The sequence below is a fragment of the Cyprinus carpio genome, chromosome B18, assembly GCF_018340385.1.
Source record: "Cyprinus carpio isolate SPL01 chromosome B18, ASM1834038v1, whole genome shotgun sequence".
NCBI classification, from domain to species: Eukaryota; Metazoa; Chordata; class Actinopteri; order Cypriniformes; family Cyprinidae; genus Cyprinus; species Cyprinus carpio.
The window spans coordinates 15,959,393-15,979,555 of NC_056614.1; the positions used below are offsets into that span (position 1 = coordinate 15,959,393).

At 39.1% G+C, this 20,163-nt stretch overlaps 1 protein-coding gene across 3 annotated transcripts in view; it reads right to left on the reverse strand.

Annotated features, from left to right (window-relative positions):
• Positions 1-15,615, reverse strand: part of gnao1a (guanine nucleotide binding protein (G protein), alpha activating activity polypeptide O, a) — an 81,331-nt gene extending 65,716 nt beyond the window's left edge. Inside the window, exons 1-2 of one of the 3 annotated variants that reach the window (XM_042744020.1) lie at positions 14,877-15,612; positions 14,696-14,738 (exon numbers count right to left, since the gene is read on the reverse strand). In XM_042744020.1, coding sequence (XP_042599954.1) covers positions 14,696-14,738; positions 14,877-14,994 — 161 coding nt within the window. In that variant the 5' untranslated portion in view covers positions 14,995-15,612. Of the gene's footprint in view, positions 1-14,695; positions 14,739-14,876 lie in introns of all 3 variants that reach the window. The other 2 variants (XM_042744018.1, XM_042744019.1) reach the window with 2 other exon arrangements.
• Positions 15,616-20,163: the final 4,548 nt, after the last annotated feature.

Sequence of the window (20,163 nt, forward strand, 5' to 3'; positions counted from 1 at the left end):
CAAGTCTCAAGTGCTGTGACTCTGTGTTGCTTCAAGTGCATCATTCTGCACACGGGATGCACATAAGAGCTTTGTGCCTCTTATAATAATTTTGCGCAATGAAAGATTATTTAAAACGGTTCTTGTTCTGTCCTATGATATGTTTTCACTAATGTATTTCACAACAATACAAAGAGCAATGTGTAACATTTTACCAGATTTAGTCCTACACTAATTCACTTTTATTTGTTCCCTAAATAATGTTATTTCACTAAATGTTTAGATTTTATAAAATTGTGCTCTCGTGATTTTTCTAGAATAACTTTTAGTGCTAAATTATCCACTAACCTAGTTTATAATAGTATTTTTGTCATAGATTCTGATTATACTGTATATTTTTTTATTTGTTATTAAAATGAAGTTGTCTATACGTAGTAGATTGTGTTTAACACACAAAAAAGTGACGATCAGGTTCAGGTCAAAAAAAAAAAAAAAAAACTGCACCGGTATCGGATCGGAATCAGCCAATACTAAGAATTTTCTGGATCAGATCGGATCTGAAAAAAAAAACTATCGTTGCATTCCTAACAAAAACTCTCATGCACACACACACATAGTGTACACTCAGCGACCCACACTACCTCTCGCTCCTATCTCTCAAAGCTGGCTCATGTCATCTGTAAGAGAATCCTTTGTCCTGATGGTGCTTTTGAGTGCTGTTTCTGTCATCACCCTCCGGACATGGCCACTTGTCCCACCAAACACTATGAGGGACATCTATTTATAACAATAATAATCACAGCTTCGCATTCTCAATCTCCTAGGAAGTTCGCAGGTCAACCTCTCACCGTTAAAGCCTAACATCTGCCAAACATGTAAGCTCCCTGTCCCTTCTGCTGTGTGCAGATGTATGCGAGTCACGTTCTACTAGATCAATTCACAGAAACGCTTGTCAAAGAAAACTACAGAGCGTCATTACAATTATGAAACAGCAGGCTAAGTGTGACAGGTCTATAATATGCCTCCCTCTTTCTTTTCTTTCCTTCTATCATATCAAACACTGAAGAAGGGGAGTGTTTTAAGGAAAGCAATTACACTCAAAATTTCAGTATTTCTTTTTTTCAAAAACACAGTCAGCTGCCTACAAAGAAACTTTAAAGTGCATTATATTATTAATATTTGTGTTGTGCAGGGAGTTGTCGCCCATGTAAAGCATTCTAAACTCGTAACTTATGATGTTCAGTGCTGGTTTAGAAAGCTGTCTATGTAGGCAGCGAATAGTGAGTCAGCTCATTAGCATTTAGTTATCATGAAATAAAACAAACCACATCTGGCTTTTGAATATTTTAGTCCATTTTGCTACATTACACAGCATTCACATGACATACTGAGACTTGCAAATTATACAAATTCCTATCATTCTGTCATTATATTATAGCAATTATAAAGATAACTATAACCATAACTATATTAGCATTCACACCAGCAGATGATAACATTCTGTTTATTATAAGCATGTACTGCAGTTATGTTGTCTGCCACTTTAAATGCTTGAGTTCATTAAAGTCTGGTGGATTCTGATTGGCTGTCAATGCATTTATCATTCACCAGCTGAAAAAAAAAAATTGTTCTGAAAGTACGATATTGTATCTCTGTGGTGTTATTACTATGGTTGTAGACTGGTATGGACTTCCCTGTTCTTACAGAATGAGAATGATTAGTAGAACTTTATAGTTATAATTATCTTCCTTGGTCTGAATAGGCCTATACTTTGAAGCTGTGATTGTTTTTTGTTCTCTATTATGATGCACATATGAGTGAAATGGCTTCTCAAATGAGAAAAATATAAGCCGGGACATGGTTTTGTCCATTGGGAGTTGATTGAATCGTTGGATTCTTGTCGTTTGCTAATTACTGCAATCTCATGTGAGTGACAGGTTGATGGAGGGGAGGCTTTATTGTCCGGTCCTCGTGCCAGTGAACACGTCATCAGAGAAGAGATGCCAGTTTGAGGGAAAGGGGAAATAAATGGTTTTGGTATAGGATTACAAGGCCACATGCATTTAAAGAGATTATCATTAATTAATCACCCTCATGTCATTCCAAACCCCTAAGACGTTCGTTCATCTTCAGAACACAAATTAAGATATTTCTGATGAAATCCAAGAATTTTCTGACCCTGCATAGACAACAACACAACTGACATGTTCAAGGCCCATAAAGGTAGTAAGTACATAATTAAAATAGTCCATGTGACATCAGTGGGACTATTTTAACAGTGTCCTCACTACCTTTCTGGGCCTTAATTTGTGTTCTGAAGATGAATGAAGGTCTTACGTGTTTGGAATGACATGACCGAATTTTCATTTTTTTGGGGTGAACTTTAAAAAATGATGTGCATCAATAAAATGTGTATAACAAACAATTTCATAAATTGGAATTCCATAATATGGAAGGTTTCCTTATAAATGTTTATAAGAAAACATTCCATAAAAATAAGAATTGCCGGTTTTGATATCATGGTAACTTTAAAGAGCAGCTTCCATTATGTGACATATTTCAACAGACTGTTTAGTGGGAAATTATATAGAAATGTATTTACTGAGATTTGACTGATTAGCCTTAAAATTATTCACTCTATACCTACATAATATGATATTTGCCTAATATGACTTTTTCTGCACCCACTCAGGCTTAGTTATATAAGCTGAAATGAAAAGTAATTTCATAAGTAGAGAATTTACATTAACATTTTAATGTAAGCTTTACAATATCATCCTCTGATGATTCATACCGGTCATTTATTCAGATAAAATGGGTCAATTTTAATTTGATGTTGCTTAAAAGCTGGAAGTGGTTATTAGTATCAGACTACCAGATTACTATGGACTGGTCATGAATACATAATATTACTCCCACCCAGACATGTTTAACCTTCGTCCTGTACACTCCCCCCCACCCCCCCCCACCCCCCCCCCCCCCCCCAGTCAACCCCCTGATTCACTCCAACTTTTCCTCTGATTCACAGTTCACAGTAACTACCCATCCCCCTTTACCTACTCTAGGTCATTTTTCATCCTCTAATTATGGCAGCCATTGTCATCTCCATGGCAACAGAGTGAAGAAAAGAAGGAGGGAATGCATACGGGTTAGTGAAATATGGTAGCAGAGGAATGGGCACATACCAATGCAAAGCAACTGCATTACTTATGGAACACATCAGTCACTGTAAGAGTTGAACCATCAGCTGTTCCTGACAAATGACGTTACGTGTGATTACCGTAAGCGATGGGGAAACATCTGTAGTTTTTAGTCAGTAAAAAGGAAGTGAACACTGCAAAAGCAGAAATGTTCCACATGGTATGTCTGTGTAAACGAAAGGCAACAGACAGAGTCCCCACTTCATCTGCAATTATACCCTAATTAAAAGTTGGTTGTGTAATACCCAAGCTCCATTTGTGTTTCTTTGTGTGTGCACGTGTTTGCTCTCCAGGGCCGAAGGTTGCTGGAAACCGTCAACAGACAGACCAATGTAAACCTACTCACAGTCACCAGGTTAAGGTTACGATGATAAACACAAGGCAAAACAGTCAAAGCAGGATGCAATTAACACTCTTCACACACATCACCCCACAACCGACTTTTCATCAGTACCCCACTAACACTTGCAAATAAGGAAATTATTTCCACACAGCTAGGTGTGAAAGACCAAAGTATGTGACATTGTAACATTTAAAGGGACAGTTCACCTGAAAATGAAAATACTGTGTGACCCACCCTCATGTCTTTCCAAATTTATATGCTGATCTTTAAGTTAATTTCAGTGGAATAAGAAAAAAATTACATCAATCTTGATATACACAAATCCGCCGCAAACTCTATGGGCGCCGCCATCTTACCTGCCGCCATTACTGCGTGCCTGCGAAGTGTGACGGTGTGACACTTGCCGGTGCACTCTAATGACATTTCAATGAAAGCGGATCCTGCTCATTAAAGAAAATGTCTGGTAATGGTGAAAGGGAAAATCAAAACTTTCTGATAAAGGTAATTTATTGACAACATAATGTAATAATGTATAAATATGTAATGTATTGTAATTAAGTGTATTAATTGATGACAGCAATAAAACCGAACGCTGTCATTACTAGCTGTATTGCTAATATGTTCACAAGCTTCGAATAACTATTAGGCCATCCTTAAAAATATTCTTGTTTGCCATAACTGACCGACCCTGTCAATTTAGGACCGACCCAATTAATCATTTTTTTCCCCTTTTTGTCCGAACCGACTTGCCGATTGTAATTGCGGTAAGACCCACAGATTTTTTTTTTTACTCTTCAATCTAATACAAATGCAATAAAATGTGAGACGCACGCAATTGACGCTTTTCACACGCTCTCACGCCACACATCCATTTTCTCATGCACAGAAAAATCGCGAAGCAAAGAGGACACGGAGACCGACAATCTCAGCTCTCAGATTCTGTCAATTTTATTATGAAATTCAAACAATGAATACCGTTTTGGTGTTTGTAAACGTGACGCGACAGATCCCTAGCGGCACCTGAACTGATCATCTCTAGCTAATAGTAAAGAACTCTGTGTAATCCGTATGGCCGTGAACACGGGCAGTCAATGTGCAACAAAGGTTCGTGGATTTCACAAACGGGTTTATTCCATGCCTGTAGTTTTGTGCTGTTGTTAAAACAGCCAACCACACACACACAGTGTTGTTGTTATAACTGGAAACCACACACACACATGCACACACACAAAAACATATAAGTTTTAGTTCAGATGTTATTTTTTTAAGGCTTTTATGGGATTTGTGATTTTTGTTCTACTTCCTTAGCAGCAAGGCACGCAGTAATGGCGGCGCTGCTTTACTTCCGTGTTTCGCCGGATTTGTCTATAGATCTTCTCCATACAACAACCGTATAAGTAATAAGTATTTTTGGCTCAGTTTCTAACAAAAAATACTATCATTTGTCATCTTAAGGTTTGGAATACAGTAGTCGTTCAGACTACTTTTATAGTTTTTTTTGGAGCTCGACAGCTTTTGGACACTATGACAAATAAACACAGCCTTGGTAAACATAAAAGACCTCTTTAAAAACCATAAATGTTATGGACCCCAAACTTGTGAATGGTAGTAAATATAAAGCTTATAAAACAAGCTAAGGCTTTAAGTCATTCATTTAATAAATATAAATATATAATATTTTGTTGCATCACTTTTTATTAAATACATTTTAAATTAAGTACTATACCACAGTCTGATCCAGAAACACATTATATAATTCCACCATGAGGAGAGTTCACATTGCACTGTCATGCTGTAAATCAGCTGACCAGATCAGATGAGCACACCCTCCCTGACTGCCCCCCCAATAAAGCTCTTTTGTGTTGGCGTTGAAGGGGCTGGTCTAGGACCTGCTTTATGGCCCAACACAAACACCACATGAAGACAAAGGCCTTTTGTGTTATTATCACCAGCACATGGGTCAGACAGAACTCTCCACACCGCAAGAACATATGGACCCACCACAGAGAGACCAAAAGAGATGGAGAAGGTGGCAATGAAGAAAAAGTGGGAGAACAAGGGTCACTGAGGGGTTCAGGGAATCACTTGACATTCCGGCCCCACTGTTTCCCACTCTCCTGTTCATCCTTTAATTTTCATAAGGCATCAACTCTCTAACCAACAAACTGTTAAATGCACTGCTGTAAAGACAGATTTGCTTGGGTGTGTGACTGAGTAGGAATTATAGAGAAAGAGACGATTTTTGCCTGAGCTAAACACTTTCTCACTTCCTCTCTCTGATTTTTTTATTTACAATAAATGAGAACAGAATTTCTGTGCAATATCTTAAGTATAAACACACATAAAGGATATGACTCCTTAAGGCAGGTCGAAACAAAGAGTGGGGATTTATTTTCAAATATTGTGCTATTTTAGTTCCCAAAAACACCACCATTATTCTCATGTCAAAGATCCATTGGTAGTTACATTAAAACATAAAAGAATAAAATAGTGTTAAAACAGTGTTTTTCAATGACCAGTTTTTAAACAGTCATTCCTATTTATTTACACAGACTGTTTAATGTTGCTTATGTACATGCACTTACAAAAAAATTAAAAAATAAAATAAAAATAATAACTAAAAAAGAAACTTAATAGAGGAGAGTATTGTAAAAAAAATAATAATAATAATAATAATGTAATTTAATAGAAGGTGTTTGTCAAAAGGCATGTCATATTCTGCTAATAGACAAAACAACCTAAAAATCCTTTATGAGTTTTTTATCGCATTTTACTGATTAGAAAATCAACTTTTCACTGGCTATTTCAGTAGCATGAAAAACAAAATGGTTATTCAAACAGGCAATAAATTATATTATAAGAAAGTGTGCAAAGAACACTGAATCTCTTACATCTCTGCACCTTCTTGTTTATGATGAAGAAAGAATTTGCGATTGAAGATTCACAGTCAGTAAGCGACTGCACTGAACAACTTCGGCGTTCTCTGTGGTGATGAATGTGATTGAACACTAATGCTGTCAAACAATTAATCGCGATAAATTGCATCCAAAATAAAAGTTTTTGTTTACATAATATATGTATGTGTGCTGTGTTTATTTATTATGTATATATAAATACACACACAAACATGTATATATTTCAGAAAAATATGTTATTTATATATTAAATAGATTTATTTGTATATATATATATTATTTCAGAAAAATATGTTATTTATATATTAAATAGATTTATTTGTATATATATATATAAATTATATTTATTTAAATATACACATTTAAATACATGTAAATATTTTCAAAATATATACTGTATGTGTGTGTACATAATAAATATACACAGTACACACACATATATTATGTAAATAAAAACTTTTATTTTGGAACACCGCATTCATAAGCTCAACAGAAACTTCTTTGATTGGTTATAATGTTCATTGCTGCAAATCGGCCGTAAAAAGAAATCTGATGCAATGTGAGCAAATCTACAGTAAATGTACTGCAATGCAATGGAAACTCTTCATTAATTTCACATTTAACTTTAATTATGACAGCAATAATAGATCTAGCTTAATTGTGCAGGGTCATTTTTTGACCATTCTTCTTTTTTCTTTTGGGGGGCATTTTTGTTCAAACCCCCTCTACTTTTTAGATTCTGATATATATTTCCAAACCTGACACTGATAAATAAAGGTCAGTTGTTTTTTTACAATAGAAACCATGGCATGGTATATATGATCTGAATATTGCATGTTTAACTGTCTGAATTAGTGGGCTTGATGGCTTTGCATAACCAGTAGCGTTCACAAATCAGATGCAAAATACATGCTGCCATGGCACAGGTATAGAAACAAATACACACACATTGAATAATTATCTTAGAGGGCCATGTGGAAAGCAAACCACCTCAAAAGAATTGAGGTGTGTCTTGCTGAAAGTCACACAGTGTCTGTGGGCCGAGCCAGAGGGGATTATTACAGCCAGAGCTCTGGGAAATCAACACATGAGAACCGTTTGTTCTCCCTGTGCTCAGTCAACTCCAATCACATCAGCTAGACACATGAAACCCCCTCTATTACAGAGGGACAGAGACCCAGACAGACAGTCAGAAGATCACTGACAGAGAGAAGCAAAAATGGACGTGGAAAGCTATCATTTTTACAGTTCATTTCACAAGCCTGTGTGTTTCATCAGAGTTCCTTCCCTTTCCCTTTCTATAGTGACTCAGAGCTTCCCCAAATACACACATATTATAGTTTGCAAGTGTGTGTAGTCACAGCCCCACCCAAACACACTGCACTTGCAATGCTTGGTACATTCAAATATATAATTTTTCTATAGGAAGATTTCCAAGTGAAAAATCAGACGTTAAGCTGTAGTGTAAATGACCTTGCAATCTACATACTGCACACTACTGCATTTGCCAATAACAGAGCTAGCAGCACTGCAGTCAAAGCAAGGGGGCTTTGTGTCAATGCTAATTTCCTTTGTTTGCATTAAAATAGGCTTTACCCCCCACCCAAACAATCATCTTCAACTTACATCTGCTATGAAGCTTTGAACAAAAAAATCTGAAAACATGCAGGGTTCAGTAAAGGTCTAAGTTAAACCCAGTGGGGTCAGAGAATACACCTACTCCTCTTAAAATGCTAACTGAAGCCCCGTTTCCACCACAGAAACTTTCCCCAGGAACTAGGGACTTTAGGCCTCTCTCTGTGCGTTTCCACTGCAGAAACCAGGATCTAAATAAAGTTCCGGGTAAAAATTTGCCCCTCAGAAAGTCCCTGCTTGTGAGGTAGTACTTTTACAAAGGTCTGGGGGAACTTTCGGGGGTGGGACTTGGGTGCTGAAAATTGCTGATTGGTTGACTTCACGCAGCATTGTATTTCAACCCCAGTTTAATAATTTTCAAAATATTACTGTTATTGTGTCATGAAATGTAGTTTTAAAAGTATTTCAGGCAAGAAAGTAGTTGTTTAAAACTTAAATCTGCGATTTATTTATAAAGATAGCGCCTATTTGAAAATAATAGAAAACGATTATGGTGACGTGAGCTCCACGCGATCAGCGGGCGCTCAGAGCTCATGTTTCCAGACGAGAGCAGCCTCAACTTGGCTTGTCCTTCTGACATTTGCTGCTGGCTCTGATGTCTCTGTAGTGGTTAAACATAAGATATAATTAGTTTGGGGTAAATCTAACAGGTAATCTTTGGTCTCCATTCTATTAATCTATTATTATGTTAAAATGAAAAAGAGGCAATACTGTTTTAATGTAATGTAGGTATGTTCCCTGAACTACATTTCTGCTGCTATAAATGTTTAAATGAAAATAAAAAGAGGCAGTGGTGTTTAATATCATATTTCGTCTTATTGTAAAGAGGAAAATTGCAGTAGCCAAGGCGAGCTGACTGATGTTATCAAGTACGCTGCTGTTGGCAGAATTACCGGACTTGCTTCGTCCTGTCCACAGGAGTTCACACTCCCGAATCGAACTTGTGAAGTCCGAACTACCGAGGATGTAAGTCCAACATTTGCGTACTTGGTATTGAGACACTCCAAAGAGAAAGGAAAATCTGAAATTGCATCATATGACCCCTTTAAGAGTGTATGTATAAAATGTACACACACATACAACAGGAGCAAAAGTCTTATGATTTATAAATACTCAACTCCAGAGTGTCGCAATCGAAATTTAGACTGCTGTAGAGCTTAATTCCCACTTCCAGGAGAAGTGAAACACTCTCATCTACACTGTGTCACTATTATTGCAGTATTAGTACAGTATTCTTCATCTAAATCTTCATCAGATGCCAATCACTCAACACATAACGTCCTCTAGACACTAGAGACATAATGTTTCATGCTCTGCTACTCGAGTACATGGCCAGAGTTTAGCTTCATGGCCGTACAGATGGAGTGTAAGTGAACAGCTGGGTCCTCTGCTTCAACCCTTCAATTAGCCAGCTACAGGACAGCCCAGCATATTGCATACTGCAGAGATCACTTTAGAAAAAATAAACATTTTTAATCCTATCCAGTCTATCCAGCAGCAGAAGTCTGCTTTTAAAGGATAATATGACGAGTGGCCTTGGATTACAGTTCATAGATTAGACAACAGAACCGAGTTGATTAGATGGGAAAACAGTCTAAATTAGGGCTTTCACAACTCATTGTTACTACAGAAGAAAAGTAATCTAGTCAGTGTTTACTTTATGTGACTCATAATATTCTGCACATCATCAGCAATTTTTTCTTACTTTTTTGAGAAGTCCAGCATTACTCACTTTGACTTTGTTATTGAGATTTCTTCATATCTTCATTTTTAGATTCAGTCTACATTGCTTACAGTTTCTGTCAGGCTATGGGCAATTCTTGATTAGTTTCAGAGTGGTTTACAAATATTTTGGCTTGAATTTTCACTTAAAATTAACTTTGATGTCTGATGTCCGCGAGATCAGCACAGTTCCTTTAATACATGATTTGTGAATGCAAACATGCTCCAAATTCACTTAATAAAAAATTATTTTGCCATAACATTTTACTGTACACTAACTTTTAGGTCAGTTTTTTGAAATCTCATGCTCCCCATGGCAGCATTTATTTGATAAAAATACAGCAAATATAAATTTAGGCTACTATACAACAGAATATACGAATATACGTTTTATATTTTCATATATTTTATATTATTTTAATGGCTGCTAAATTTTTCAGTGTCACATGATCCTTCAAAAATCATTCTGATTTGCTGATTTGGTTCTGATGATTTATTTCTTTTTTTAAGTGTTATTTATTGTTTTGATTCTAAATATTTTGCGTTTCCACTGCAGAAACCAGGATCTAAATAAAGTTTGAAAAAATTGCCCCTCAGAAAGTCCCTGCTTGTGAGGTAGTACTTTTACAAAGGTCTTTTCGGGGGTGGGACTTGGGTGTCATTGCTGATTGGTTGACTTCACGCAGCATTGTATTTCAACCCCAGTTTAATAATTTTCTAAATATTACTGTTATTGTGTCATGAAATGTAGTTTTAAAAGTTGCTGATTTATATTATTTTTATAATATATCTGATTTATATTATTATTATTGTGTCATATGCTGGTGCTCAAGAAACATTTCTTATTTTCAATGTTCAAAACCGTTGTGCTGCTAAATATTTTGGTGGAAATCGTGTTTCATTTTCCTCAGGATTCTTGGACTAGAAAATTAAAAATAGAAAATTCAAAAGAGCAGCATTGATTTGTAAAAGAATTTATTTGTAACACTGTAAATGTCTTTACAGTCCATTTTGATCAATTTAATGTCGTAGCTTAAAAAAAGTATTAGTAAATAAAATTTTCTGGCCCCAACTTTTAAATAGTATTGCACAAAATATTTGCATTAATGATCAACTACTCTAAACATGTTTAACAGCCTTCTAAACATGAATCGGATCCATGACCTGATGACATATGGTTTTAATATACCACAATCGGCATGTAAAGGTTGTTCAGTGCGCAAATCATGCCTTATAACTTTTCGTATACATTTTTTCTGTTTTCTGAAGGCTGCTTTTGATCATCCATGCATGACACGCGTGGGTGAGGAAGTGACATGCAGGATGATGACACACATGGCTCTGTCTCCAGGGTCTATGAAAGGGTTCTCATCACCATACATTTTTCTCTCTCTCTCTCTCTCTCTCCCCCCAACCCACAAAATACACCTTCAAACGCTTATATTTCATTCCCATAGGACTAGGTGCCAGGATGATGAGCGCAGGAACAGAGAGAAAGAGAGAGAGCCGTGTATGTGTGATGTGATCATCTATTGAGAGCAGCCTGTGTACACTTAAACACTCCCCTCTCACACTGAACTAATGAAGCAGATGGAAGCACTGTTGCCTGCCTAGAGAACTACACCATAATCACAGGGTTTACCAACATCTCCCTCTCCTCACACTGCGCCCTCTCTCGCCCTCTCTCTCTCTCACCATCTTTCACACATCACCCAGTTCCCTGGTTTACTCTGACATGTTAAGTGCACACCTCCTTGTTTCATCCGCCCTTTTCAAGCCATGCAATACAGAATACTGTTTAACTAAAGGCTTGAAACCATCTTACACACAGTGTCCGATTAGCTTGTTGCGATATGAATGTTGGTGTTTTGTTATGTCATTGTCACTATATATCAAAAAGGTCTGGCTAAAACCACAGATCTAGATTCATCATAGCGCTGCCATTATCACATATATGCATAACATTTCATGGAGAAAGTCATGACAAGGCTTATATGCTTATATCAAATGCTTTCTTCTGGGGAAGCTGGAAGACAAACAGATTTTAAGACTCCTTTTTACTGTATGCATTACATCTACATTAAATGCAAAACATTATACTGTAGCTGCAATATCCTAAAAAGCATTTTAAGTAAGTGATGGTGGTGGAACATTTAACGGTCTAGTTAAGGTCAACAAAAGTCCTGAAAAGGCAACTCACTCAAGGCGTATTAGTAAGAACTCCAGAGCTACATATTCCACTCCTTCAGGACCCAAACAGTTTAACCAGCTCCATCATGAGACACTCTTATTACCCAATTAAGCACATCAGAGCAACAATGAATCCTTAGAGAGAAAAGAGTCATCACTCTTTGGATGACTTAGAAATATGCCTGAGGCATTAGCTACAATGGCTTAAAAGCAGTGGTGAATACTGCCATTACTTTGAGCTGACCAAGCAATCTGAAACTGAAAAAAAAAAATGATATAGGCTAATTTTGGTTTCTCCTTATCCTCAACCTGAACTTATTCTGTAAGCATTGCCAGAAATTATTAACTTGTTATATTTAGAGGCAATCTACACCCTTAAGTCGATTTCCTCACTTTATGTTTAATAATCAGAAAATAAACAGTCAGATTTAAGCTATTAATTGCTGAAATTATCAATGAGGATGTCAATGTTACCTGGTACACATTTAATTTAAATTAGCCTACATGTAGGCCTATGTCCAAGATATCACAACATAAACACTATGCTACAGAATACTGAAATATAAAATGTTAAATATGAGGAATAGGTACATTTTCTGTTCACACATTTTAAATATCTTGATTACCTTGATTAATTTCTGGTTCTGCTAATCAGCTGAATTTGCAAATTTGGCTATTGTCTCAAGCTAAGCATTGTATTTAGGACATAAAACATTCATACACAAATGTAATACAAAAGAATCAACGTACGTAGGTGTTTGGGAAAATAAAATAGACCGCACCTCTCTCTGAGCACGTCTGGGTAGCACAAACAACGAACAAATCCATTCCCTGTTTTCCCTCTTGCCGCAGGTTCAACACTCTTAACGACGGAGGAAACCGACAATGGCCGAAGAAACCCGATCACAGAAAAAGACTCTGCTGGGCGCTGTCCACCACTGAAACCGCCTGAAATCCTCCAATGCACTATTTTAAAATATATCAGTGCTAATTACATGCATATTTCCATTATAATGGCTTAGGATCGCATTACAAATGCACCGTAATATAATAACATAGCCAGATCAGAAAAAATTACATTTTTTGAGGGCTACGGATTTCGATTCGACAAAGGCAGCTTGTGCACACACTTGAGAATGGAGGCGTTTCTCTTCATCGAATGCTTTGCATTAAGCAATAACCTGCGCTTGATACAGCTCGACATATACAAATCTCACTTACATTCTAACGCCTATTATCAATAATCATATACATAATTAGCCTATACGTATTGTATAACACACACCATGTTCAGAGATGGTGACCATATAAAATACTTTATTTCAAAGCGAGTCAATGAAGGAAATAACCGGAGGCGCTGCATTTATTAGACAATCAACTAAGAATATGACATCCAAACCGCAAGGTAGATGAACAGATCGTTTTCAGTGAGGCGTAAAGAGAACGTCAGTGCATAAAAATGGTCGTGAGGAAGTTGAGCTGATTGGATGTCAAACCTTATTCCTTCAAGCATCAACCCAACACAGACTGCAAACGCATGAAGGCCTGTTCATGTTGCACCAACGCCATGCACACACAGCCGACAGCATTATCTACAGGCACCATTTGCCATATAAGCTCTGCCTTCACCATTCTCAGTCAACAGAAGGCTCTTAAACCCGTATTAACTGCATATAGTAGGGAGCGAGTGATAGTGGGTTTTTGACTAATCAGATGACTTTTACAAGTGAAAAATAAAATATGCAGAATCATTTTAATGGATTTATTTCAGATTTTTGGTGCAACAAAAATAGAACAACGTGCATTCTGTTTAGATTAAATTATTATTAATCATGTAACTATATTTATGTGAATCTAAATGGGAGACCTTTTATTTTGGCGCTAGTATGTTTAAAACACATTTTTCCCGTTGAAAATTAATGGTTGAAAAAATGTATGGTATGAAAATTTATTGTTGAAAAAATGAGTATCATTAAGGGGACGCCATTTATCAATGGACCCAATACTTAACCGATAACCAGTCGAGTAGAAAAGTGTGGATAACGGTAAAAAATAATAATACATATGGGTCAAGCCAGTTCTGGGTCTATAATTGCATATAATTCAGGTGGAATTACATATTAATCTCTAAAAGGATGCTAAAATCTAAGGAACAGTCATTTAGTTCTCTGTCAGAAGGGCACAGTAGCCAACAGATATATATCTTTAAGCGTATATATATCTGATTGATTTCTGACGTTTGTCATAGATGCAAACGCACAGGAAGACATCAGAGACATCCGTAAATGCCGACAGGATGAAGTGAAATCGGGGTGGAGTGTGGTAATGTTACTCAGCCGAGTGTTAAGTAGGCTACACTGTCAGTGGACGCCAATGGAGCAATAGACTTAAAAGAAACACGGTCCCCCAGTTGACTTTCAGCACGATTTTCGTGAACAGCACATCGACGGCGCCTCGTCTTCCCGAACCCACAATACACATACTGCGGATCTGCCACACCGTATCATCACGCCACGGACAGCTACAATGTATGTAACACCCTAGTGGAGAGAGAACTCCTTGAAAATATGGCGGACCTAAGAATTCGCCATCAAGCAATCGAGGGTGTGTGTGTGGGTGGGTTCGTGTGTGTCTCACACAGCGCACACTGACTGACTGACTGACTGACTGCCTGCCTGACTGATGGATGTCATTTAAAACATGCCACTTACTTCATCTGTTTCACGATGGTACTTTTCCCAGATTCCCCAGCCCCTGTGGAGAAGAGACAGACACAAGGGAGTAAGATCGCCTGTCAAAATGAAGTGATCCCTAATATGTAGCCTACATTCATCGGCTGAGACGTGTAGGATACAGCTAACGTTAGATTTGACGGGCTCCACTCCGCATTACCTAGCAGGAGCAATTTCACATCTTTAGCAGCAGTGATTCCGTCTTCTTTAAGGTTTTTCTCGATGGCTTTGCTCCTGTCCAGAGCCGCTCTTTCCTCTGCGCTCAGTGTACATCCCATGGCTAGATGAACCTTGGCTCTTTTTTATCTCCAAAACGGTCCGGGTTAGAAATATCCTCGGTGTTTCTTCCTTATCCCTCTTTAAGGCTGTCCCTATCCCTCTCTCTCACACACACTCTCTCTCTCTCTCTCTCTCCCTGTCGGCGACTAGCTAGAGCATTAAATCCCGCAAAAGACAACGTTGGGCTGGAACATAAGTCTCTGGCGCGCGCTCTCGGACGGTGTAGCGGGGTCGTGGTGCTCGGTCCTCGGGCTGGGAGGTCTCTACTGGGCGGCGGCGGCGGCTGCGAGCGCTGGCATCGTTAGCGTGCGCACAATGGAGGGTCGGTGTGGAGAGAGAGCGCTACTGGGCTCGTCGCTCTCAGAGACAATCTTGCTGACGTCAGGAGCGGAGCTGGAGAGAGAGCGCGCGCACCAGCGAGCTTTCGAATCGCGCACCGTTAACTATAGCTAGATTTATGCCGTTATCTGCGGGCGGAATAAATGCACTTCTCTCGGTATTTCGCGCAGCAAAAACGCTGTTAAACGATGTGTGTGTGAGCGGGGATGTATGGGATCAGTACCGTCTGTGTGTGTTGTGTGTGTGTGTGTAAGGCGGATGATTTAAAGCCGAGGAGCGGGCCCTGGCCACAGGAGGAATCACAGAAAGGTGTGGCCATTAGCCTAGTGTTGACAACCTGTAACAGCAACGCCAAATGACTAGAAATCTGACGAGGGAATTCTAACTATTTATATTGACACTAAATTATAGACAAATTTTTTTTATTTAAAATTTCAAATGGATCTTAAAATATTTTAAAGAATAAGGTTTAACAAAGCATTGTGCATAATGCCTTTCATGGGAGTCGAATATAATTAGCCTATTTGACTTAGTATTTATTTAGACAAAATCATTATTCATTTTTTAGTCATTTTCAGTCTGTTCAGTGAGTTAAATGTAGAAATATATTTCAGATTTTAACATTTAAAAAGAGTTAAGGCCTACTTCAAAGTATTGCCAAGGTTGTTTAACAAACAATATTGCCAAAGCAAGTGTGGACATGGTGTTGAATATACTAAAGAATTAAATGGTAAATCTAAAGGTAATTTTAGGCATAGAATCTGTCAAGGTTCACCTTGTCCAATGTATATTGTAATTTAGCACCACTTTCAAAGCTAGCTAACATACTTTCACAACGTGTTTGGTCCCCCTTGAAAAATTTCCCTTGTGGTTTGTGCGACTTGCAGTGCTTTTTTCTTTTGGTTGCGTTTTGAGTGTTTGCTGCACATTTCTGTATTTGGTAGTGTTGTGAGTATTTGCAGCATGTGTTGTTAAACTAATGAAGATGTTTTCTTAATTTGATGGTGTTTTTCTATTTTCATGTGTTTTAAGTTGCAGCACACTGAGCACTCTCAGCCACCATGCATTTAAATTGGGGGTGTCAAACTCAATTCCTGGAGGGTCGGAGCCCTGGAGACTTTTGTTCCAACCCTGCTCCAACACACATACCATGTAGTTTTCAAAACTACTTGATTAGCTGGATCAGGTGTGTTTAATTAGGGTTGGAGCTAAACTCAGCTCCGGCCCTCCAGGAATTGAGTTTGACACCCCTGATTTAAATAGTTAATAGTAGTTCTTTTCAGGATTATGGACCTGTTTTGTTGTGTTTTCCATCCCTGTGTGCTTCGTGACACAGTTTCTCCCTTGTTTGATTGCATTCATGGGATTCAGGTGTGTCGTGTTAATTGTCCTCCTTACAGCATATATTTAAGTCCCGGTCTGTGGGTTCTGTCTTTGTCAGGTCTATATTGTGATGTACGCGTGTCTTCTCCTGTTCCTGGTTTTGATTGCCTCTTGTGTGGATTCATTAAAGATTGTTTATTCTAATCTACGTCTCCGTCGTTCACTCCAACACAGTGTGTGACAGAAGACCCGACCTGAAAAGAAGTTTAATTGCGTGTTCCCCTCCATTTGTTTTCCGTGTTTTGTACAGTGTTTTTTTCTCCCCGTTTTCCCCATGGATCCATTCGACCCCTTATTCCGTCCTGAATACCACCTCCTCCTGCTGGAGAAGGGGGAAAGATCGCTCGAGGGCCATACCAGATTGTTCCTAGTCATTGCTTCGCTTACCAGCTACCCAGATGACCCCTCTCCCCTTTGTCAGTCCTGCCCCCATGTCTAGCCCAGAGAGGGCTGTTATTCCCATGTCTGGCCCGCAGGCCAATTCACTCCCAAGCACTATGATGACAGCAGCTATCTCCTTCACTTCAGCCCAAAAGAGGAGAATGAGGAAAAGTCTGTTGGCTCTAGCCCCTGACCAAAATCAATAGATGGCTCTAGGCCCTGACCAGAGTCGAGAGAGGGCTTCTGTTCCTGAGTTCGGCCCAGTGAGGGCTTTTATTCCCAAGTCCAGCCCAGAGAGGGCTCATGTCCCCACATTCAGCCCAGAGAGGGCTCATGTCCCCACATTCAGCCCAGAGAGGGCTGCGGTTCCCGCATCCGGCCCAGAGAGGGTGTCAGATCCCGAGTCTATTCCAGAGAGGGCTCCTGTTTTCACGTCCAGCCCAAAGAGGGCTGTGGTTCCCACATATGGCCCAAGGAGGGCCACATATCCTGAGTCTAGCCCAAGGAGGGCTCCTGTTTCCATGTCCAGCCCAGGGAGAGCTCTTGTTTCCACGTCCAGCCTAGAGAGGGCTCGTGTCCCTGAGTCCAACACAGAGAGGGCTTCTGTTCCCAAATTCGGCCCAGGGCCGGCTTCTGCTCCTGTTTACAGCCCTGAGAGCCCGGAGGCTCAGAAAAGTCCACCCACCCTCCCTCTCCTGCCTCCTTCACCACTGTCGTTTGGCAGCCCCTCTGCTCACCCTTAGCCAACCATCTGTTTGGTGCAAGCACTGCGGGTCTGCTAGTCTCCACCTTCAGCGTGGCTGGAGAATCCCTGGCCTCTGCCTCCAGCCTCTGAGTCCCAGACTCCGCCTCGGCCCATCGACCCAGCGGCTCTACCATGTCTCCTAGCGCCCTCCTCTCCACCGTGGCCCATCGTCCCTTGAGCTGCGCCTTAGTCTGTCGTCATCCATCCATCGCCTCGGGACTCTATTCGTCCCGCTGCACCTTATCCCTCCGTCCCTCCGGCTCTGCCAGGCTCCTCCTTCCCTTCGGCTCCTCCTCAGTCCTTTGTCACAACGGCTCCACCGCGGCCTTTCGGATCCACCCCGTCGCCCTGGCTCATGGGCTCTCCATCTCAGGCTCCTCCACCACCTGCCCTGCCACCGCTGGTCGGCCACTCGGAGTCGTCAGCCCTTCCTCCTTCATGGCTTCTCCCTCCGTCACCTCCACCATGGGTCACCGTTATGGCTGTGGCCTGGGTCCTGCTTGGCTCCTCCTGTCTCCTCCCTCCATCGTTCCCACCTTGAACTCTGTCTGCCGGGCCCCTCCTGTTGCCTGTCCACCTCCCGAGCCTCCTCCCCAGTTCCCACCCATCCCTCCCTCTGTTGTATCTACAGCGCAAGTACGTGCCTTCCAGGAGGGGGCGATATGTCAGGATTATGGACCTGTTTTGTTGTATTTTCCCTCCCCATGTGCTCCGTAACCGAGTTTCTCCCTTGTTTGATTGTCTTCATGGGATTCAGGTGTGTCCTGTTAATTTTCCTCATTACCGCATATATTTAAGTCCCAGTATGTGCATTCTGTCTTTGTCGGGTCTACATTGTGATGTACATGCGTCTTCTTCCATTCCTGGTTTGGATTGCCCCTTGTGTGGATTCATCAAAGACTGTTTATTCTAATCTACGTCTCCATCGTTCACTCTGACACTGTGCATGACATTCTTATCATACTTCAAATTCACCATGAAATCAAAATTTTTTTTATAATATATGTATTATTATTATTATTATTATTATTATTATTATTATATTAATTATTGTGCCCAACACAATCTCTAGGCAAAAACATTAACTTATCTTCCCCCTCAAAACAAAATGTCTTCTCTGATGAGGTGTGCACTGGTGTGAGGGTGGGACAATAATTCCCACCCTCCAACAACCTGTCACTCATGTGAGATTGCAGTAATTAGCATATAACAATGATCTAATCAATTCCCGATGGACAAAATCAGGTCCCACCCTACATTTATTTTCTCAATTAAGAAGCCATTTTCTCAGATATATGCATCATAAAGACGATCACAATTGCTGATTTTAATTATGTTCCAGCTAGCCTAACTTTATTTTCTTACAACCATCATTAAAAACAAACAAAAAAACCAATATCACTCTGTTTCTTAAACATTTTGCAATACTTTCAAATTGAAATGTCCAGTGAGTAGCGCTAATCATTGGTTGTTACATATAGTGGCAATTTGGAATGTCCTCACTAAACCCTATCCAGGGCTATTCAATTTGTTTCATTTGAGGGCCAGATTATTGAATTGAAAATTACAACGGGGCCGGGTGGGGCGGTCATCCCAATGTCTTTTTTGGGGAGGCCTATAAAATAAGAAATGAAAGTGAAAAGCATATTCAGCTGTAAAATAAACAAATATTATACCAACAATAACATATTTGAAAGGTTAACATTAGGGCTATCAATTGATTTAAAATAACTAATCAATTAATTGTGATTAATTGCATATTAATATATTTATGTTATCATAATTTCACATTGAACCTCCAAATTAATGAAGAAACAACATAAACATGGTATATCTTAAATACAGTTAATGGCATCTTTTTACTAAGTAGCCTACTGTTAATGAAGGCCAGTATCATTAATACCAATAATGTTACTGATACTTCTATTAAATTCATTTTCCCTCAATTTTAGCCAATAATTATAGACTTTCAACATTACAGTATAATTGAAAGCCATTGGCTCTAAAAAATAACTAATTTAAGTGAACTTAAAAGTCTTCACATAAACTATAAATTGCACATGTATAAACTATAAAATGAATATAAATTAATCTTTATTCAAACTGCAAAAGTGAATCAGCGACTAGAGCAGTGGAATGATTTCTCCTTTTTCTTTTGTTCTTTAATTTAAATCAATGATAGACTTCATCAGGTTTCACTTTAAAAGCAGCGCTATCTCTTTAAAACCTGATGCACATGATGCGGATCTGACACACACACGTTCGCTTTTTACAGTCATTTAGGACTCATTTAAGACCATAAACGGACATTTTAACATAA